Genomic DNA, 23,480 nt, shown 5'->3' with positions numbered 1-23,480 from the left:
GGAATTTCGCTCGAATCGAATATTGGACGAAGCGGGATAAATACGAATAAAAAAAAAAAAAAGAATGAATCTAATGGAAATGATAATTAGTAACGCGATATTAAATTTCAAATTTCCAGATTTAATATTTAAAATTTAAAACACCTTATAAAGTCAAAAAATATTCTCTCTCTCTCTTTTTCTTTCTCTCTCTGTCTCTGTTTCTATCTCTCTCAGACAGATATACAGTCTCGATCAATATTGTCGAGTATAATTTGAATGGATTAATTTCACTAGGCATCGAATACTCGCGTTATATTCTTAAATCGTTCGACCGTGAAGTCCGAAATCCGAAAATTCGTGGTTCTATTTCCACTTGGTCGGGCGAGGGCGCGTGTCGTGACGCGTGTGTGTGAAAAGATAAAACGGTGATTCACGTGAGCTCGTGGAAAGAAAGAAAAAAAGAGGGAGGAGCGTCGTCCTTGCGAGCGTGGAGCGTGAATCGTGCGCGATTCGTAAAGTGGAAGGGTGTGGCGTTTTCTGGGAAGGATCACACAGGATCACCACGCGATCTGACCTCGTTGGATCCCCAGTTTCCCACTCGAATCTCGTCGAAACTCGTTTTCGTTGCATAGGGAATAAATCGTGCTATGTCGTAGCACGATTTATATAGCAAGTACTTTTTTATTTAAATTATAATGGATAAAAAATATTAGAAGATTATATCTTCGTTATATGTCGTATTTGTAGATCAATAATATATATTTTCGTTTTTCTATTTATGAAATTTTATAGTAAGATCCATAGATTGATGAAATAAATTATTTTGAGGTTAGGATGTTTTTGAATTGTTTTTGAGCGGGAAAATTTTCATAGATGGCAGCACTGTGTCTATAGCTATATAATCATCAACTCCGTTCCAATTTCAAATTTCAACGCCTTCGCAATCCTCTGTTACGCCTTCACCGCCAAATTAATGGTGGAGAAGAATAATGGAGTGGATAGGAAATGGAACTGGTACGCTTCCTGCCCGTTTCACGAAAAGATTATACGCGATGGCCGCGAATACATTTATGCGATCCACGAATCGAAGTATTTGTGTCAAAAAGCATCAAAAATATCGAGTTAACCAGATATTATTCGTTCAATCGTATCAAAGGATTAAATTACGAGGTAGAATCGATAAAATTTCATGGATTCGTGGAAATCCTTTTTTTCTTCTTTTCAAGAATAATAAACTTCAAACACTTCTTCTTTCGATTTGGAAATTTAACATTTCCGAAAACCTGATCCATCTTCGAATAAACGAAGCCTCTCTAGAACCCAACCTCTCTCCTTAAAATCTTAAAAAGTTAAATCGAATCAAATCTATTTTCTTCGAAATTCCACGAACCTGCAAAATCTGAAACATATATAATATAATAATAATTTCCAAAATATTTATTGAGTTCGATATATACCTTTCCAATTCGACACCCCCACGAAACACGGCGTTAACTTATTCCATTCCGTTGTGCAAGCACAACTCGTTCGATTCGGGCGTTGTCGAGCCACGATGGGACCGCGAAAGGAGAGGCAGAGAGGAGAGGAGGGGAAAAAAAAAATGGAACGAACAGAGAGTAGTATATGGTGGTCCATGTGTTTACACGTTCCTGTTCCCACGTTTGTTGAGACAAGACTTTGCAATCGTCTGCTATCTCGCCTCATTATACCGGTTATCTCGAATCTCGAATAGAGACACGATTCTGCTTCCGCGGATGAAAATTCGCGAGAAGAGTTCAGGGATTTTTCATCCGTTTGCTTGATAATAAGCGATGAGGATGGAAGGTATTTTGTTTGTCGTTCAATTTTTTATTCCAAAATTAATTTATTCCAAGACTGTTGTAAATATTTAACCAGATATGATTACCTTTTTCAAGAGACGTAATAAAATATTGAAATCAGAACGAGATAGGATTAACAATAATTTCGAAAACGTTCCATCCACATTTATGTAGATTGAAGATACGAATTTGAACAAATGTTTGTGAGTCATTGACTGAAATTTCTTCATCTTCGTCTTAATCGCGAATCACGACAAGGAATAATATCCTATTGTTAAGACGATATTGCACGAGTAAGTACGAAAAGAAAAGGAAAAAGGGGGAGGGAGAAAAAAAAAAAAGGAAAGCAACATTCACGAGCGTAAAATTTGTCGATTTCCTCTTAACTTTCTTAAAATTATCATATCTTCAAATTTATGAATCATCCGGAAGTTGCGAGAAGCTCGTAGTTGGTTATAAAATTATAAAGATAGTAAATTTTAGGCGTTGCAAAATTATCGAGCCACTTGTTTCCAGATCCAGTCTTCCAGTTTTTATTTGCATAACTCTTTCACCATCCGTCCGCGAAACCTTTCAATTATCTCTTAATTAGGTGTGAATTGTGCGTAATCATGCAGTTTTGAAATTTTATTTTTTTTTTTTGAAAGAAAATACAAAAATATTCTGAATAGAAATATCAATTCTCACCAAATCCAAAAATTCCAAAAAAAAAAAGATATCCAAAATATTCGAGATTCTTCTTTAATTCTTTAACGATTGTTGAAAAGAAAGAGAGAAAAAAGGCAGCTTCCTCCTAAGTTACGACACGGTTATTCAACCGAACAAGTTTCACTCTCGTTCGCCCCGGAACACGCGGCATGAAATCGAAACGTGGCCGTGTTAACCATTCCAAGTTCCGTTCCATCGTCCTACTGTTCCAGAATGACAAAACGCATCCGATGCTCGTCGAAGAAACTTCTCTTCCCTCCTCTTTATCGTTTATTATGTGTTTCGCAAAATGGAGACACTAACGATCGTCCATCTTTTCGTTCAACGAACAGAACGTAATTTGAACGGAGGAAGGTTGAATGGAATCGTTTAAGCTTCTTCTTTGATTTCCGTTTTTATCTTCTCTCAAAACGTGTTTAACGGGCTTTCAATTTATTTAAACGTCTATTTATTGAACGTGCTGCATCTGTGATGCAGTTATAATCTTCACAGTTGGAGTAGAGTTGTTTTCTATGATGGAAATGAAACTATGTATCAAAGGGATAATAAATTTTAGAAACGAATCTTTCATCTGTATCTGATTTTCAAAATATAAGCACAATTTTTTGATCGATTTATCTGACTTTTTCTAATTCGATTCGAAAAATGACTAGCGAAAGATCGAAGGAACAATGTTCTTTAAAGAGTTGTGACAGCGATTCAATTTCGTTGGAAGTCAAATCAGCGGCAAGGCTTAGCTTCTGGTAAATGGTGGATGAATCGGGGTGTGCCAAGGATACTACAAGACATTTTCTTCCCAACGATTCGTTCTCACACGATTGTATTGAAATGCCGTTCGTAAACAATGAGTTGCGTAATCGCGACTGTATCCAATTGACGGAACAGCGACAGAAGGAGAGCAAAGAAGAGGAAGCAATGAAGGAGAACCTTTGGATCGCTCCACTCGAACAAATATGCGATCCATAATAGATAAGATAAAATATTAATATGGCTATCTCTCTTTACGAAGGATTTGTAACGAACATTTTCATCGATGAATATTAATTTTGAAACGATTGAAAAATGAGAAACGAGAATTTTTAATCGTTTAATTGATATGAAAAAAAATTTCTTGCGAAAAGTGGTACTCGTGCAACGAAATTTGGAAGATTATACGTTTGTTAGGTGTTGAATGGAAATTTTTGGGCATCAATTGTATGCCAGGTATACTCAACTTCCGGTAAATTATCGGTGTCTCACGCATGATATCGTTCCCCTTATGTATACCATGAATAATGTTGAATATTGCATGAACATCGATCATACATTTGACATACGATTACGAATTAATAAGTTTCATTTAGAAATAATACTTGTTTTAACGATTCGATAGAAAATGTTGGGATCGAAAATCTTTTCTTTTCTTTTTTTCTGATATTTAATATTTTGAAAGAAAAGATATTCGTTTAATAAAATAGCCTAGTTAGAGATTTATTGAGATTATTTGCATATTATGGATTATTCAATCCACGAATTTTTTATTTAAAAAAGCGAAACCCTTAATGATCGATGATTTATCAGAAACTAAGAAATTAAAAAATTCTCTGCAAATTATTTATAAAATTGGTTCACAATATATAAATTCCAACAAATAAAAATGACACCTAGTGAATGTGTATCAAAGAAAAAAAAATAAGAGGAAAAGTTTTACAGGAAGCGTGGATATCGTTCCAGAAATCGTTCCAAAGCCGGAAATTGGCCGCGAAAAGCGGTTACGATCGAGTCGTGGGAGCGCACGATCTTTTTTCCCCTGCCATACATTTCGAATTCGCCCGCCATACATTAAACGTTGTTGTTTAAATTAACCGCGTGGCGGGGCATTTAACTGCCGCATCGGAATTACGGTCACGAGCCAACCTTTCACGGTTTCACGGCTGTTAGAATCGTAACAGACATGGCGGGACGAGTTCTGGGCCTCTTCCAGCTTCGAGACGGCCGGGACGATCGAGAGACTCCCCTTTTGAATCAGAAGAAGGGAAACACATGTAACGTGCTTTCACTTCTCTTCGACTGCTACACGTTGCGTGACAAATAATGGAACAACTTTTGCTTTGACGATATTGAACGGGGAATTTTAATAACGAATATCGTTACATCATCGAATGTATCATCATTTGATCGAATTTAATCCGATGAAATATTTAGAGTTTGGTTGAATAATCTTCATTCAAATTGTTATGTTTTAGATTTGAATTTGAATTTACCGCGCTTCGTGGAAATCTAACCTTATTTGTGTTAGATTCGTACGTATAGATTATTTATTTGAAAAAGATAATATAAAATAAAATATTTATAAAAGAGAGTTTTAAAATTTAAGATGATTAAATCGTTTTAAATGCAGTGTTGATTCTTTTGTTAAAAAATTGTTGAAATCGATCCTGTAAATAACTAGGTTATGAAATTTCATCTTTTATTTTGAGATTATACAAACATGTCTTTTCATTCAGACGTTTAATTGAATACTGGATACTTTGTTTTCTAAAATACAATTAACACAATAACGTAATAAGGAATATATATTCGAAATGTAAATTTGAAAGTTTAGAAATTCAAGAAAAAGATACACGCACATACATAAAAAAAAGGAAAGGAACAACTTGATTTATTCAACCCAAAAAAAAAAGAAAAAAAAATTGAACGATCCGACTATTTTATTTTAATTACGTTTTAATTACTTTTTTTTTAAATGCCAAAAATTAACGACATCTCCTGTTTATTTAATTATTTAACTATCGAATAATGGATTTTCGAAAGTTTAGATCCCATTTTTAAAACAAAGATTAGAGAATCGTGCGTTGAATGGACATGCTTCCAAGAGTGAAGAAACGCGTGTTTATCGCGGAGTTTATGATTACAAAAGGCGTTAAAAGAATACCTTTTCGGATTCATCGTTCATAGAATGGCACTCAGTAACACGTACTCCACTTTAATGACCCTTTCACGCGGCCCGACCATGGACATTATCTACTTTAACTGGCTCTGTACAACGCCAGTCTTCACAGAAACCGTTCTTTACTCGGATTCGAGCTATTTACCATTCCATTTTAGCGAAAAAAAAAAAAGAAAGAGAAATCGAATTGTTGAAGAATTATGAATCTAATGGATCTCGAACGTTTGGCAATCGAGATTCTGTTACCTAATAAATAAAAATGTGAGTGTATTTTCGTCAAATCCGTTGACTCTTCATTTTTTTTTTTCTCTTCTTTTCTTTTCAAGTATACAGTTGTGAAAAAACTAGAACTTTATGTAAGCGCGGTTTGTCTAGAAATTCGAATAAATTGTGTAAGAAACATATCTACTTATTTTTTATTATTATTGTTTCTTTTCTTGGAGATGGAAGTGTTATATCGTCTCGTTCTTTTGTTAGGAGAGAATATAATGTAATTCAGAGAGTTACAGAATTTTGAAATCAATTTCGAAGCTTGAAAATTTTAAAATTTAAAAGATTTGAGCTCTAACATAATTAAAATTCGATAATTCTATTCGATCGAAAAACTTTCAAAATTCAAGTAGCGAAATTCGAACGAAACTTTCATTCATTTTAAAATTTGAACTGTAGAAACGTGAAAATACAAAAATATCGTTCAAAAAATTTAAAATCACGTTTGAAAATATTCCGCTCAAGAATTTAAATTAAAATTAAAATTCCAGATTTAATAATTAAAAAAAATTCCAAATTTTTCTGCGAACGGGCAAATTTACATTCGTTAAAATTGTTTCATAATTCGGTCAGAGGTCTCCAGTTGCCATATCCTCTCATTGTTGTAGGCTCCTTTTTTTCTTTTTTCTTTTTTTTTTTGAATTGTCCATGATTCATCCCAAACATTTGAATTCAAATGGACACAAGGGTGGAATCTTTATGCCAATTTCACGAGAAGGATGCAAAGAATCTTGATCCTAATCTTCGTCTCGCCGAAATTTTTTTATCTTAAATCGCGAATCGCGACATACCAACGTTGTACTCGCATTTTGAATCACAATGTGACTCGTTTCGAAATAATCCCAAAGAGCCTGCACGAAAGAATCTTGTCTTGAGACGAGTATTTCAAACTTTATCAATTTTATCAAATATTTTTCTGATACTTTCTAATATAGTATATATTCACAATACAAAATTAATTTAATTTCTCATATCTATTTTTTTAAATAGATAATCTATACTTTTCATTTTTTTTTCAATTCCAAGCATACGAAGTAATAAAAAAAAAATGATATCATCTCTAACAAACTTAAAAATTTAATGAATCTTCTTTTTAAAGATACAGAAAAGAAAGTGATAATCGAGTTATTCTTCGAGCAACGAAAATCTTGGATTTGGATGCCATTATTCGACGAATACGAATAGAGAAACCACCGATTACAATAAAACTCTTTTCTTCAACACCATATATTCATCGAACGAGAATGTTGTAAAAAAAAAAAAGGACAGGAAGAAATTTCTCTTTTTTTCTCGATAATTGGAAACGTCGATGCCGATGCTTTTCCCCGCATCCTTCGCTCTTGACCGACATTTTCGATGGCAATAAACGAGCGAAATCGTCGCTTTGCATAACGTCCACGCACGATTTCCGCGATTACGGAGCCGTGCCGCTTAATGGGCGAGGGAACAGTGCTATTCGTTCGGGTAGACAAACGAGCTCTGTCTCCGGATACCGTCTCTGTTGTTGCATCACTCGTGACCTAGCCAAGGACCACTCCTTCTCCGCGGGGGAAGAATACAATATTCGTTTAATAGACGATGGTGGCATCCAAGAGAATTTGAAAATGACGAAATTTTTACAATTTTTAAAATTCTTAAATCCCCGGGGAATTTTGAATTTTCTAACAATAATTCTCATCGATTTAACGACAAAATTAATTTCATGATTCCTCTCTTGATTAAAAGCACAAGATCCTCGATGATTTTTCACAGTCATCGAGTTGATTAAATCGGTCGAAGAAGAAAATAAAAGAGGCAATTGCGAGAGCGTATAGTTCACGCATAAGTAAAACACACGGGGTGATTAGCGAACGGTGAATTATTTAGAATGTTTTGCGATCCCATGGCACAATATACCCACTTCTTCTCCATTATCTGGGAGCTACACCAGCGAGCTTTGTTCCGCTTAAATATATTACGACACTTCCTAACGTAACTAGTTGAAGAGACCACGCCTGGCTCGCTCTTTCAACGCGCTCCTTTCCTTCCCAAATTAATTTCCTCCACCACCGTGGAATTTATATGCACAGAAATATCTTATGAAGTTTCAATTTTTTGAAAATCGGAGCCATATCCTCGAATAATTCCAAACTCGCTCAGAAATTTATCCAATTCGTTTATTCAAATATCCTCAACGATAAGAATTCGAAAGATTCGATCTAAGTCGTATTTCATAGATCGATTGGAAAATCGTCGACCATTTTAATTTTAAAATCCAACCAAATTTGAGAAAATCCATCAAGACACATCGAAGAAAAAGCTGTTAAATCGACGACCGATCTAAGTCGTGATCGCGATTTCATAGATCGATTGGAAAATCGTCGACCATTTTAATTAAAAAATCCAACTAAATTTGAGAAAATCCATCAAGACATATCGAAGAAAAAGCTGTTAAATCGACGACGAGTAATACATCACGTACGCAGGCACGCAATCAGAAAAATCATCGAGTGGATATCCCCTCCCCCTATCCGCGAGGTCCTCGCGCGACCGACCGGAAGTGGCCGCAACGAGAGAGACCAACGGAGAGCTCTCCTCGTCCTTTCGCCGGCACGCGTTCCTCTCTTCACCTTCGGAGGGAACGATGGGGAGGACGAGTGTTTTCCGTGCGGGTGGGGGCGGTGTGTGGGGAGGAAGAGGGAGTAGGAGGAGGAGGACCGAGGGCTTTTGCCCGGAACGAGAGTGACTTGATGCCACGAGGTGGGAGATAGATATAAGGGCATCGTCTTGGAATAACGGATATCAGTGAGTATCGCGCTGTTTTCGCATACGACACACACGGGAGAATACGTACAGCGACTGGCAACATGTCGAAGGTACGAATCGGGAACCGGAAGTCAAGCGAGCCAAGTGCGCGCGCGCATTATTTTTGGTGTTTCTATTTTCCTCTCTCTCTCTCTCTCTCTCTTTGTTCTATCGGAATATTTTGTTCAGATTATGTAGGTAGGTTAGTTGTTAATCGGACGGTTAATTGATAAAAATGGTACAGGCAGTGCAAGTTTCTTTTTTTGATTTATCTTGGATGGATTATCGCGATAATCGTTTTGTAGAATCTTGTTTTGTGGAATTTTTTTGTTCGATTAGATCAGATTATAAGAGAAATAAATAATAGATTTAGTTAAGAAGAAGTTTGTTCGATGAAGAGGAAGTTGAGGGATACGTTGTTGTAGGTAATGGCTCGTCGTTTGATTTATTTGCGATGACTTGTATTCTTTAAATATCTATCTTTGAAGAGAGATTACGCTGATTAACGAGGAATTTTCTAATTACTTCCTTTCATTTGAAAAGAAACTTCAAATTCTAAATATCATTGTAAAAATTCGAAATTCATTTATCAAATTTTTAAAATTCTTCCTTTGAGTTACATTATATTATTCACTAATAATTAATTCAAGAATCCCACATTCAAATTCTTAAAATTTTCATTCTCGATCATTTTTCATGTGTCGAAAATTAATCAATTAATTTTTTGATATCAAGAAGGAACGAACGAGTACTTTTATTAAAAAAGAACGTTTTCTTCTTTCTAAAGATAAATTCTTTCTTCTTCTTTTTAAAAAAAAATTTCAAAATTACCAAAGTGTCTTCATGGAACGATGACCCCGAGAATGATCTATCGACCGCCATCAACTTCTTTCCTTTGCCATAGACAGACGATACGTTCGTTTTTGCGGTCTGCGATCCACGCGGAAGTAAAAACGTTCCCACTTCCGTGGATTCGTATTAATTTACGGAGCAAGGTCGACGCCGCGAAAGTGAAAAAGGACACTTTTCTTGGGGAGAGAAGAACCCGTGAAGCGGCACGAAAGATGAAACACGAGACACTTTCACGCGATGACTTTCCAAGTTTCCCAAGTACGACCAACTTACTACCCATCGAAAAATCGTTCAACGCCCACTTTTGAAATTTTTTTGTGGATCACTCGAGTGAGGACAAAATAGAATCGTTCGACGATTATTATCCCAGCCGGGGTACGACGATGATTAAACCTTTCAACGTATTATTGATCCGATTAATTGTGTTTTTGAATTATTACATTGGATTGACAAAGTTAATGAGATTTTAATCTAATAATTCTGAAATCGTTGAAATGTTTGAATTGGATTTGGTTTAATTTATTTCTCAATTTGTACATTTATCATCAAAGTTCCTCTCTTCGATCGATGATCGATCTTAATTTAGAAATTTTTTTTTTCCATTTACATGTAAAGTATTTTAGAGTTGTTCTTTAGATTTTTTTTAGGAATTGGGGGAGAAAAAGGATTGGAATTCGATTTTGTTAATGGAAGATAGTTATTTGAATAATTGATACGATATGGGAATTAGAAGAGATTGATTAGATTGATTTAGAATTACATTTCTGTTACAATTTGGAGGAATTTCGTGTGTGCGTGGATTTCATGTTTGTGCTATATTAACTTTTTCAATCAAAAAAAGGAATGGACTTAAACTTAGATAACTCGATATCAAGTTTTTTTATACGGCAAATTTTAACAAGATTGAACAAAGTACGAGTTTTTAAAAAACGAGATTATATAACCGAACTTTTAATTCAATTTTCTTCTACTTTAATTAATTTATTAATACTTTAACATTGTTTTGTAAATTTTTTTTCCAAAAGATTAATTCAATAATTTTTATTACGAATATTATATTTCATAAAAATTATTTTAACTTATTCTAACTGACTATCTATTCAGGATTGATCGTGCAGAGCACGTACTCGTCATTTCAAATTATCGAAAAATTGATTTATTATTATTTAACCACGTAGTTCACGTGTTTTATCCTCGTAACTAAACCTGAGAAACGATCTAATAACGATTTAAATGCATCATCATTTCCATAACGATCCTTATTGCAAAAGTGGCGCTTACATTGTTAGCTCCTCGTTCAACGAGCTGATACATTCAGCGTTCGTGGGAAGAATTTCGAACTCTCGAACAAAACTCTCGTCTGGTTTATAATTATCGATTTCTAAATAATTTTCCAATTTTTCGAGCCGTTCGAAAATTTCAGAAGTCTCAGAGCTTTTTTGAATTTTTAAATCAACGAGAGAAAGGATTTTGAGTTTAATCTGCCAATTTTCGAATTTTAGAATCCCTGAATTTTTTAATTCTGGAACGAGAGTCGTTTTTTGAGTCGTTCAAAAATTTCAGAGGCCTCAGAGTCTTTCTGAATTTTTAAATCAACGAGAGAACGGATTTTGAGTTTAATTTGCCAATTTTCGAATTTTAGAATCCCTGAATTTTTTAATTCTCGAACGAGATTTCAGTCATTTTTTGAGCTCTTCAAAAATTTCAAAAGCCTCAGAGCTTTTCTGAATTTTTAAATCAACGAGAGAACGGATTGTGAGTTTAATCTGCCAATTTTCGAATTTTAGAATCCTTGAATTTTTTAATTCTCGTACGAGATTTCATTTCATTTCATTTTTTGAGCTTTTCAAAAATTTCAGAAGCCTCAGAGCCTTTCTGAATTTTTAAATCAACGAAAGAAAGGATTTTGAGTTTAATTTGCCAATTTTCGAATTTTATTTCTCCAATTAAGATTTAAAATTCATTCATTTGAAAAATTAGGGGAAAGGATTTTGTTTTTTTAGGGTTTTGAATTTTTCAAAGATTATAAACGAACGAATTACGATCCATCGTGAAACTAATTAAACAATCAACGTGCAATTACAGTTTCAGAGCCTGTTATGCCACTTGTGCGCGACGATTGCAATGAGTCACGCGGTGGTGTTAAGCGGGTATAACGGCGGTCACGGGATCTCTTACACGGATTACGAGGGCCTCGAAGGATACCCATCCCAATACGAAGGACACGCCGTGTTGCCCACAGTGGCAGTTCCGGTACACGCTGTTTCCGCTTCGCCTGTTCACGTTACAGCCACTCTTGATCATGGATCTCACGGATACGATCATCACGCGGATCATCACGGTCACGATTACTACGTAAGCTACTACTACAATCATCATTACTCTGTCCTTTGATTTTTCTAATTACCGTTTTTATATAATTATTCATCTGAAAATTACGCCGAGTAATTTTTATTCCGTTCTTCGATTAATTTCACGGGGGATTGGTCATTTTTTTTTGTTATTATTACGTATTATTTTCGATTAATTTTATTTTTTAAAACGTAGGAATTTGAGCGAATTTTTTTTTATTTTTTCATTCTCTTTTTTTGATAAAAGGAAGGATTGATCTATCGTTATGATGAATTTTTATTTTTTATTGGAAAATAAATTAAAATGTGATATTAAATTAATTAATTATAGATCGATTCAAGTACGAATTTATTAATCTTATCATTGATAAAGAGTGATAATAATGTGACAAAATGTGAATAGATATTTATCGCGTAAGAAATTTTATTTTCCTTCTTTGTATGGAATAAGTCAGAGTTAATTAAATATCTTTAATTGTACGTATTCTTTATAACGCTCATGAATTATTTATTTCTCCAGAATATTTTTCTCATATTATCAATAAGAAATATCGAACGAGCATAAATTTATATTAATTACATTTAAGATTTTTCATTTTCTCTTATTAAAAACTTTATATTTCTTCTAAAATAAAAAAAAATTCTACAGTTCTTAACAAACTAATAATAATAAACTTCAAAATGGATGTTACATTTTCAAAAAAAAAAAAGTATACATAAAATTATCTTCTAACTTCCTCGTGATCGAATTGAATCGAAACAAAAAAAAAAAAAATTGCTGGTATTAATATTGACAGACGTCATTCACGAGATAAGATATTAAATTATCGACGATTTGCATTTGGAATCGCGTGTCGCATCGTAAATCACTTCACAAGGTGTGACGCTTTATGTTAATTGAAATTCTTTGCTGTGGAAAGCGGTGCTTGGCATACGAACACCTTCCGCCATGTATCTCTCATTGCCACCACCGTTTCCGTCATACTTTCTCGCGACGTTGGAGATCTAAACTCCCCGCATGGAAAATTCGTTACGAAATTTCTATTCGAAATACCGACTCCTTTTCTCGCCCGATATCTCTTTATAATCTCTAAAGCTATACACATCTCAATTTCTATGCGCCTAACAAAATACGAAAAGCAGAGAATATTAATTAGAATAGAAATTAATCCTTGAAAAATTCTCTAATACGAGCCTATTCAATCTACAAAAATTAAATCCAATAAATTCCAAAAAATTTTCCACCTATAAATATTATAATAGATAAAAATATATATATATATATATATATATCACGAGAATGTTAATATTAGAATTGAAATTAATTCTCGAAAAATTCTATAATAACGAGCCTATCCAATCTACAAAAATTAAATCCAATAAATTCCAAAAAAATTTCCACTTACAAATATTATAATAGATAAAAATATATATATATCACAAGAATGTTAATATTAGAATAAAAATTAATCCTCGAAAAATTCTACATTACGAGTCTATCCAATACAAAAATTAAATCTAATATCGTACAATAAATTCCAAAAAATTTTCACCTACAAATATTATAGTAGATAAAAAAAATATATATATATCACGAGAATATTAATATTAAAATAGAAATTAATCCTCGAAAAATTCTATATTACGAGTCTATACAATTTACAAAAATTAAATCCAATAAATTCCAAAAAATTTTCCACCTACAAATATTATAATAGATAAAAAAAATATATATATATGTATCACGAGAATGTTAATATTAGAATTGAAATTAATTCTCGAAAAATTCTATATTACGAGTCTATACAATCTATAAAAATTAAATCCAATAAATTCCAAAAAATTTTCACCTACAAATATTATAATAAATAAAAGAAATATATATATATCACGAGAAATTTTCGAATCTCTCTCTTTCTGTTTCTGCTACAGGCCCATCCGAAATACATGTTCAACTATGGCGTCCACGACCCTCACACAGGGGACGTGAAGACCCAGCACGAGGTTCGCGATGGGGACGTGGTTCACGGTTCGTACAGCGTCAACGAGCCTGACGGAAGTGTGAGAATCGTCGAGTACACGGCGGACGACCACAACGGTTTCAACGCGGTGGTTAAAAAAGTTGGTCCGGCCATTCACCCGAAACCCATCCCCGTGGCCAAGTACATATCCCCGGCGTATTACAATAGTTACGAGGAGTACGAGAAGCATCACTTTTAACACAATTGTGAATCGCGTTTAAAATGGGGAAGGAGGGGGAAAAATGTGAAGACAGGGTCGGAGAGGAGAAGAAATTTTATTTAAGTTAGTTGTACGGAGATAAACCCTTTTTTTTTTATGATATTTATATCGAGCTTACGATTAAATCGAATCAAACTTCATTCAATCGTGGAATTTTTAAACCATGAAGAATTTCAAAGGATACCGTGGAGATTGAAAAACTTGGAAACTTGAGGTTTTGTAATTTGTAAAATTGGAAATAATTTAAAGGAGAAAGTGAGAGGGAGAAAGAGAGAAATGATGGAATATATTCAAAATCATCCACGTGTCCATGTGAAATGTGGGTATTAATTTTAAACACACACAAGATCAATTTGTATGTGTATTTATACATATTGATGAATTTTTTAAATTTTTTCTAAACACATATTCACGATACATTTTATTTAATTAAGAGGTGCGAAATCGAAATAGAATGGTGTGCCAAGAAAAAAAAAGAAATGGGGGGAATAGGAAATCGTTAACCATGTAAGATTTATCAATACTTTTTTTTTTGTTTTTATTAAAAGAAACTCTATCTAAAACTATCCTTCGAATTATCAAAATATGTAAACGAGTGTTCGTTGGCAAAAATAATTATTCTTTTGCTATCTTTTTTTTTGATAAATAAATAAATACTTTAAAATATTCAAAATATTGTTTAAAAAATTAAAAAAAAAAATTGAAATTTTCAGAAATGTCAGAGAGAAAATTACACACTATCATTCGACAAATCGATTGAAAACTTTATTATTAGTTAGAAGAATTGTACTTAATTACACTTGGTTTAATGGTTATTAGATGTTAGAAGAGTTTGAAACATCGAAATTTATAATTTTCACAATTTTGTAATTATAGATTTAGAAGAAAGAAGAAAACAAAAAAATAAATAAAAATCGTTTATAATCTCTGCAATAATATTGTAATTATAACAAATATTTAAGTTTCATAAAAACTGTGCCACATCTATCGTAGGGATGGAAGTATCGTGTCTCGATATATAATATTAATAACGTTGGAAATTTTTTAATTTTTGTGAAACACATTTGAAATTTGTACATTACATATATCTTTGAATTAATATTTATGAACAAATACGAACAAACAAGGTTTTGAATTTTTAGATCGAAAATGTTAAGATTAAAAATCATAAAAGTTAAAAAATTTTTTAATTTTGAAAATTTTTTTATCTTTTAATTAAAATTTCCAATCTAATGGTTATTAAACTTTTCCAACGAATAATTTCATATTATATAATAACCTCATTTTCACTTTTGTTCGTGAAATAGACCTAACACATACGACCATCACTACACACATGTAAATAAGGATCAAAAAATTTATGTATTCAATAAAATCGTATCAATGTTATCGTATTAAGTCTTTCTTCTTTCGATAAAAAAAAATAAAAAATGAAATACTTTTCCTTTAATTTGAGCCAAAATTTTACAACTAATTATCTTGCTTAATTAATTAAGAAAAGATGAGAAATAAAAAAGAAGAAAAACTCGTTATTTCATCGATGTAATTCAGGAATGTATTTCGAGGAAGAAAGATTACAATGGCTCGTTAACGTTAACCAAGTTTCTTAATGAAACGAATTAAGCCTCTCTTTGGGCCACGTTTCCCATTTTGTGCAGATAATCGACCGATTAAAATGAAAAAAAGAGACTCTTGAAGATTACTCTCAGAAGAATTTCTTTCATTTTAAAATTAATTGTTTTTATTAAATTAAATATAGATTATTTATTTAAATTATTTAAAAATAAACCAAACCCTTTAAATTATTTATGTGCCAATAATCCGATCTCTTCAATAATTATTATCACGAAAAAAATTTTGAACAGATTTGAAATGTAATCTCGCGACGAATTAATTCATTTATTTTTTACACCTGATTCGTAAATTTTATCTAAACGTCTATTTCTGTCGATTCGTAATTTTTTAAACTTTTTCCTCTCTCATTATTCTCGTGTCACGCGATTTCATTGTAAATTTCGTTGAAATATATTTGAATGTTTTTCCCATGAAAACTTAATGACGAATGATAAAAATGCGCGAGACAATGGCGAAGAACGTCATTTCTAAGTTTACTTTGACTACTCGAGAATTGTTATAAATCGAAGATTTGGAAGATGAAATTGATTTTAATAACGAAGAATGATGCTTATTCTTCGGAATATCGAAAGGAATATCGAAAAAAAAAATAGGAAAGGCAATTTTTGGAAGAAAATTATGATAAATATAAACAATTAACTTATTTTGATTTTTTGAATTTTTTGATCAGGAAATAAAATTTTGTAATATCGAATTTTGGAAGCAATAAATAATAAATTATGATATAAACTAATTTAAAATAGGAATATAATTTCGAATTTTTGATATAATTCAAATCAACGATATTGCTTTCCTTTCAAAATGTAAGTACTCGATTAATCTGATCGATAAATCCGCGAAAATAACTGTTTTGAAATATTCATTTCTTATCTACAAATTCCACTTTTTAATATGAACTAATCATCGATTGATTGATTAACTTATTTCTATACATATTCATAGTATTATAAACGCGTATACTTTTAAACAAAAATTCTTAACAACTGAAATAAAAAAAAAATAACAATAAATAACAATTAATAACAAATAAATAACAATTAATAATAAAATACCTATAAAGAAATATTCACACCTTGTTATAATAAAAAAAAAACTCTAACGAAAACGTTGTTCCATTTAACACGCACACATACACATTCATACACACGAAAGAAAATTTACATAAAGTTAAAAAAAGAAGAGAAGCATATAAGAAAGAAATTTGACTCACCCAAGATTCCTTGAACATCTTGTTGGCTATGATGCTGGTGCTCTCGAACATGTTCCTCCCTGGTCCAGAGGCGAAGCACATCTCCTTTTTTCCTGGGCAAGTGTACTGTTTCGAGCAATTATTGCCGGAAAATTCGCATTTCGGGCCACGTGTGTTGGGTGAAACATCGCCGAGATTGCTGGAGGCGAAGGCTGCCACGAATGGGCCCTGATCTCAACCAATTTCTTCAATTACAATCCTCGAAGGAACGCAAAATCTCTTCTTTACTTCCCGTTCAATAACATCCGTTATTTGCACTCGCGAAAATATATATTTGAATCGTATCGTTGCATCGATATTGTAAAATAACGAAGAAAAAAATTAAAACCGATAAATTTTAACGAGATTTAACACGGCTGCGATGCGTATAGCACGACGTTTCAAAACAAAATGAAACCCGTGCCCTCGAACGCGCGAATTTCGATAGAACGAATACGTTTATAATTCGTTTGTTTATAGTTCGACTTCGCTTCGAATATTGTTATTCTTTCTTACATTCGATGGGAATACGTACGCGTATTTACATGTATAACGCGTTATAAGATTTAATTTATCGAAAAATTATTTGCGACTGTTTTAAAATATTTGTCAACGATTTGAAATAAATTTAAAAAAGTTTGAAATGTTATAAAAAAGATATATATAAATTAATACGTGACGTATATTTCTTTTTTAATTTCATAAAAAAATTAATTAATTATTAAATATTATTAAACAATAATTATTAAATAATAATAATATTTAATTTATATAAATATTAANAATAATATAATAATAATATATAATAATATTTAATTTATATTTATAATATTTATAATATTATATATTATTATCGAATAGCAATATTATATAATATTATATAAATAATATTTATACAAATAATTTATATTTAATTTACAAAATTAAATATAATAGTACATATAATTATTAAAAATATGAAATAAATATTTTTATAAATATTAATATAATTATAATTATTCGATATCTTATTCGATATTCAATAATCTTTTTTATAATCTACCAAATTAAATTAAAATGTTTTAAACGATTTTAAAACATTTAATAAAACTAATTAATAAACAAAATGGATTAATTCTTGATTATCAAAATTATTGAAACAGATTTAAGATAAGTTTGTATCATATTAATAATTACAAATAAATTTAATTTTCTTAAAACACTCCTATCTACACTTTGATCGTATAATAAAATTATTTTTGGAGTCTTTGAATAAATTAATAACATCGTTTCTTACCTTGCCAATCAGTGAATCATTGTTCATTATTCTCTCAAAAAGAATCGAGGCATAACCAATGTTATCACTGGACACCAGATGATTCGTGTTATTCATACTTGTCGGATGGATGGCGAACCAATTAATTACACCCAATGGTTTATTATCCTCATTCTTGTAAAATTGTATTTGCGTCAAAATCTTATCCACATTGTCCCTGTACCTGTGCATCGAGATTAACTTGTTCGTTCATTCGATCATCGAATGAAGAAAGGAAATTTATTTAACCACGAGAATAATATTTTAATACTTGTCCCTCTCCACTTTTGGATTGTTTAGATAAGCGAATGGACTCCTGTTTATATTGACACCGTGAACTTCCCCATGGGTGATGAAGAGCCGACCTGGCACCATGGCGTTATGGGCACGTTCGATACTCTGAAAAAAGTAATAATATTTAATCTTTATATTATATTATTTTTCTTTACTTTCCAATTTATTATTTCGTTAAAACTTTTTTTCTCTTTTTTAGAAAGAATTATTAATTATAACGATTAAGTGGAAATTAGATATTTAGAATTACATTGATATTTAGAATAGATATTTAGAATACATTACAATTACAATACACTCGAAATTTTTGGAAACGAGTGTTACCTTGGTTATCCCATTAACCATGGCATCGAACGTCTCCCTAACGAAACCGAACGTCGTGAGATCGAATAGCATGTGCAACATGAATCCACCGGGGGTGGAGTGCGAGTGGGTTGCACTGATCATGACATTCTTCTCCGTATACAAATCGCCATACTGTTTTTGGAGATTCTCCACCACCTGTAGCAACGAGTGTTACGATCTTAAGTGAGAAGATAAAAATTTTCGATATATCGAAATCGATAAACTTTAGAAATTTATTGAATTTAAAACAAAATATTATTTACCTATCGATTACTCTTTCTTATCTTTCTTAAATTGTATTGTAATCGAGATATTCTTATTTTTATTTTATTTAAAAAATAGAATCTTTCTCAATGAAAATTTCAATCTAACACAAGCTATTCAAAAATATTTTTATTATCTCGTTATTAATTTATTTTCGATTTTAAAAATTATCGATACGAATTGCATATCTTGATACGAAATCTCTTTTTAATTATATCGATTATCTATTGTTTATTCGAAATTTTCAATCTATATTCTTTTTTCGATTTATAGATAAAAATAGGAAAGATGAATCGAATCGATAAATACAATTAATTAGACGTGGGATATAAGACTTGACAATATTTAATCGTGCCCGAAAAATGATGGAAAATTTCTATTATATTGATCAAGAAGGAAAGGGTTAGATGCAAAGTGCGGATTACCGTTTCACGTATCCCGTTTCCTATCATCGCACTGTCCACGCTGACAAACACGAACCTCTCCTCCCCATCGTCGATGATGAATGCCCGAGAAAACGTTCGAAGATGGAGTCCTGATCCCTTCTGATCGATCTTCGCGTAGCCCATCTGGAAATACGAACAACTCTCCTCGTGATCCGAATACAGAAGAAAGAAAATTCGATTCAATCATTATTGAATATTTCTATTGAGATACAAACAGGATGATTAAAAAAATAATTCTTATAATTCAAAATGGTATTAAGAAAGAATATAAAATAAAGGAAAAATGAAAAATATGGACGCTTAGAGAAAATTATTTACTTTAATTAATTCAACAAAAACAATAACAACATTTAACAAACACATCTTTAAATGATTATTTCAATTACTGCTTCCCATTTGTTTGAGGATTATTTTTATGAAAAAAAATTAAATAAAACACCAATTTTTTAAAGAAAAAAAAGTCGCGAAAAAAGCAATAATTATGCATTGATTTATCATTATTTATTATTTATTAATTTTCTGAATTGTAATATTTTTACTCAAAGAATAATAATAGAAAGAAAAATATAAAGAATACTAACGAATATTATTTTAGACATTTTGGATTCAATTATTTTCTTCGAATTGTAATTATATTTATCAAAAGATCAAGATAACGAATATTATTTCGACATTTTGGATTCAATTATTTTTCTAAGTTTCTCAACGTTGAAGAAAGAAACTTGTTGTCGAATTGTGATAATATTAAAATGGAAAAAGCACACAAAGGATACTAACGAAAACTATTTCAGCAACGGGTCCAGTTGTGTCCGCTCTGCCCACGCCAATGGTGTAGAACGCAATGGCGCCCGGCACCGCAACCTGGAGCAGCCATATCGAGAGAAGCGCAAGGATCCTCAAGAGTGCCGGTGCCTCCATTCAGCTTTTCTCTGCCACCAATCTGAACACGCTGAAATCAACCGGTTCACTGTGTCTCATTTCCATTTCAATGCGGTTTAATATTATCGTCCAAAGATAAGGGACGCATGAAATCGATGTCCAATTCTTTTCCATTCTGATTTTAAGCTCCGTTGTCTCGTTTCTCGATATTTATATTTATATTCATCGAGATAAAATCGAAGGATAAGTTGTACGTCAAGTGTTTAATCACTCCTTTTGATTCAAGATGAATTGAATTAATCGAATACGAATTGTTGGAGAAATTGGTTGAGAAAACATGAAAGTTGAGAAAAAAAAAAAAGAAATATAAAGCTACCACATTGATGTGTATAAATTTAAAGAAAATTTCAATATTTAGAAATTGCAATTTTTTTAAATGTAAGAGAATTAACAAGAAAGAAATCTTTTTGATGATATTAAAAAATTTTCTACTTCTAAATTAAATAAGAAAAACCATTCTTTGATTTTGAAATTTCGAAAATAAAATCAAAGGTTATTAAAGAATAAAGAATTAAAGAATATTGAAGATATATTGATTTTTAGAAATATTTTATAAACTTCAAATTATTAGATTAAATTATTGTACATGAATAATTAAAAAAATATTATAAACGAACAATAAATTTATTATTGTTCAGAAAAAAAATATTGTTAAGAAAAAAACATGTGCAATGTGTTCACTGTTGGAAAACTTTGCACGAGAAAAAAAGAAGAAGAAGAAGAAGGAAAAGAAAACAGATAATACGAGATAAAAACGGGAAGAGATAATGGAACGATTGTAAGTCATGGGAACAAAAAAGTGCGAGGAACAATGGAGTTTTACACGGAATGTTATGTATTGTTGTACTTTTAAACTTTCGTCACGTGAGTAATCCATATCGCTCGAGCATGAAATCTATCATGAATCGTTTGGCCACGTAATTCAATCGCGTTACGATTTTGTTTACGCAAAATAATTTCAAATGGACGTCGCGTGATTCAACACGATCCTTTTTCATTCACGATCATTGTCTTCATTGACTACCTTTTGTCTCGTGCCAATACAATTCCCAAGAAGACGAAGAAAAATTGTCATCCAGAAATTAACAGAATGTAACAAAAGTATTATTTAGAAATATTTAGAAACTTATTAGAATTAGAATTTTGTACGAATATAATATTTATAAAGTTAATTCGATTAATAAATAATATAATGCAATAATTAACATTGAATAAATAAAAATAAAAATTATTTCGTATCATCTTATATTTATGATAACAAAAACACTCATCTGCATTCTTATCGATAAAAAACAAGATACACATATATAGTATATTTTCACGAAATTTTTATGGAATTCTTTTAATGAATCAATCTTTTCACATCCACTTCAATACGTACTTACAAAAGAGAAAAGAAAATCGACAAGCTTTCATTCAATCGTTTCCTCTTCCTCCTCTTATCGAAGAAAAGCGAAGGAGCAAAAAAGAGAGACGAATAACCGTGACACCTCTTTATTAATTTTCCATGCAACTGGGACAGTCAGTTTATCGAGGAGGAAAGAACAAAAAACGACAGATAGTAAGTCACACTTGGCAACGAGAGAATCTTCGATGATTAAGGCTAATCGTCGAGACGAGCACTATTATCTAGAAACTTTGTTGTGATTGCTCCTTTCTCTGATTCATCCTTTTTCTTATCTAATTCGATTGCTTCTCGACAATTGTCGACGGATTATCAAAGAAAAATTAATTTCTCAAATCTGTCGGAAAGCTTTAATTCTCACTAAAACTTTATAGAGATTCGATTCGAAAAGTTATTATTACCGAATTTGAGAATAAATTCGGTAAAACGAATTTCTTATGAATGGACTCAGCGTTGAATCTGGTTATATTTTATATTTCGATAAAAATTGTGTTGATTTGATTTGATTTAAAGTATCCAATTAAGAATAATTGGTTTTAAAAATATTCGATCACGTTGAATGTTTAGTATATTTGATGAGAAATTATATATCAATAAAAAAAAAATATCAAATTTTAATATACACATTTATAATCCCAGTGAAAAATCATTTTTTTAAAAATCAAATATTGAAATTGATTCGTGAATATTTTCGAGATCAACCGCGTCTTAAATTTTATAATATAATTAATTAAAATTATGTAAATATTTTCTTGGATGACGAAAGAATAATTATTTTTCACGTTGCCAAATTTCTCGTAATTTTATTACGAGATTGTCAAAGGGTTAATTCGAGTCGATTCACGCGTCCTAATGCATCATCAAACTATCAAACTATGTGTCATAATGGTTTTCTCTTTCGCATATTTCTAGTCTATTGTTTGATAATAGAGATAATAGATTGGAAATTTCTAAGTCGAAGAATTGAACTGCGAAGATAATGATTCTCTGGGTTTAGTTAACCTAGTGTGCTACTTCGTTGAAAAATCATTATTTTGAGAAAGTCGATAATCATACTTATTGTTAAAATGGGTCACGAACAGTTTTCAATATAATTTTGAATTGTTTGCCTTTATGAAATTGTCTCTTGTCTTTTGATAATCAATGTGAGAAACAGATTTAGATACATCTTTATAAAATTTTAATTCAACGATCATTGTATATGAAATTATTATGATTTAAGAATTAATTTTTTTGTAAAACGAGATTACCGTGAGAATAAATAACCTTTAAGTTGGCAAACTTTTGATGTCGAAGTTACTCGAATGTAAATTATCGTGTTATTCTATTCACGAGAACGCAACACTTCTAATTGCTTTGATAATTAATATCAGTGAGAATATACGTTGCTGAACTGAAAATAATTGCGAACTAAATTGTAAAATAAATTTTTCCCACTATTATTACTTTACGCCAATATTATTAAAAATAAAAAAACGATCGAGTTAGTTACAAATATAAATTATCAATGCTTCGACACACTTCTTATACAAATCAACCCATTCTACCAATTTTTAAATTTTTAAAAACTTCTTCATTCACAACTTTTCCTACTAAATCATTATCACATTCTTTCTCATCGAATTAACAAAACTTCCTGTCTCAAAATTTTCATTTTAACATCACCTACATTAACGCTATAACCAAATTCACC

The 23,480-nt window shown here is 31.3% G+C and overlaps 2 protein-coding genes across 6 annotated transcripts in view; one reads left to right on the top strand and one right to left on the bottom strand.

Annotated features, from left to right (window-relative positions):
* Window positions 1-23,480, bottom strand: part of LOC102670798 (neutral ceramidase) — a 43,424-nt gene that overhangs the window by 15,884 nt on the left and 4,060 nt on the right. For all 4 annotated transcript variants that reach the window (XM_006612863.2, XM_006612861.2, XM_031509150.1 and 1 more), the window contains exons 2-7: window positions 20,221-20,392; window positions 19,423-19,566; window positions 18,713-18,889; window positions 18,366-18,493; window positions 18,077-18,278; window positions 16,783-16,989 (exon numbers count right to left, since the gene is read on the bottom strand). In XM_006612863.2, coding sequence (XP_006612926.1) covers window positions 16,783-16,989; window positions 18,077-18,278; window positions 18,366-18,493; window positions 18,713-18,889; window positions 19,423-19,566; window positions 20,221-20,361 — 999 coding nt within the window. In that variant the 5' untranslated portion in view covers window positions 20,362-20,392. The remainder of the gene's footprint in view (window positions 1-16,782; window positions 16,990-18,076; window positions 18,279-18,365; window positions 18,494-18,712; window positions 18,890-19,422; window positions 19,567-20,220; window positions 20,393-23,480) is intronic.
* The window catches only part of LOC102670567 (cuticle protein 19-like), a 24,337-nt gene continuing 9,303 nt past the window's right edge, over window positions 8,447-23,480 (top strand). Inside the window, exons 1-3 of one of the 2 annotated variants that reach the window (XM_006612860.2) lie at window positions 8,447-8,564; window positions 11,431-11,700; window positions 13,629-13,951. In XM_006612860.2, coding sequence (XP_006612923.1) covers window positions 8,556-8,564; window positions 11,431-11,700; window positions 13,629-13,916 — 567 coding nt within the window. In that variant the 5' untranslated portion in view covers window positions 8,447-8,555 and the 3' untranslated portion in view covers window positions 13,917-13,951. Of the gene's footprint in view, window positions 8,565-11,430; window positions 11,701-13,628; window positions 13,955-23,480 lie in introns of those variants that run through there. The other variant, XM_006612859.2, reaches the window with a different exon arrangement.

Source organism: Apis dorsata, unplaced genomic scaffold, assembly GCF_000469605.1.
Source record: "Apis dorsata unplaced genomic scaffold, Apis dorsata 1.3 scaffold_129, whole genome shotgun sequence".
Taxonomy (NCBI): Eukaryota; Metazoa; Arthropoda; class Insecta; order Hymenoptera; family Apidae; genus Apis; species Apis dorsata.
This window is presented reverse-complemented; position numbering and strand designations above follow the sequence as displayed.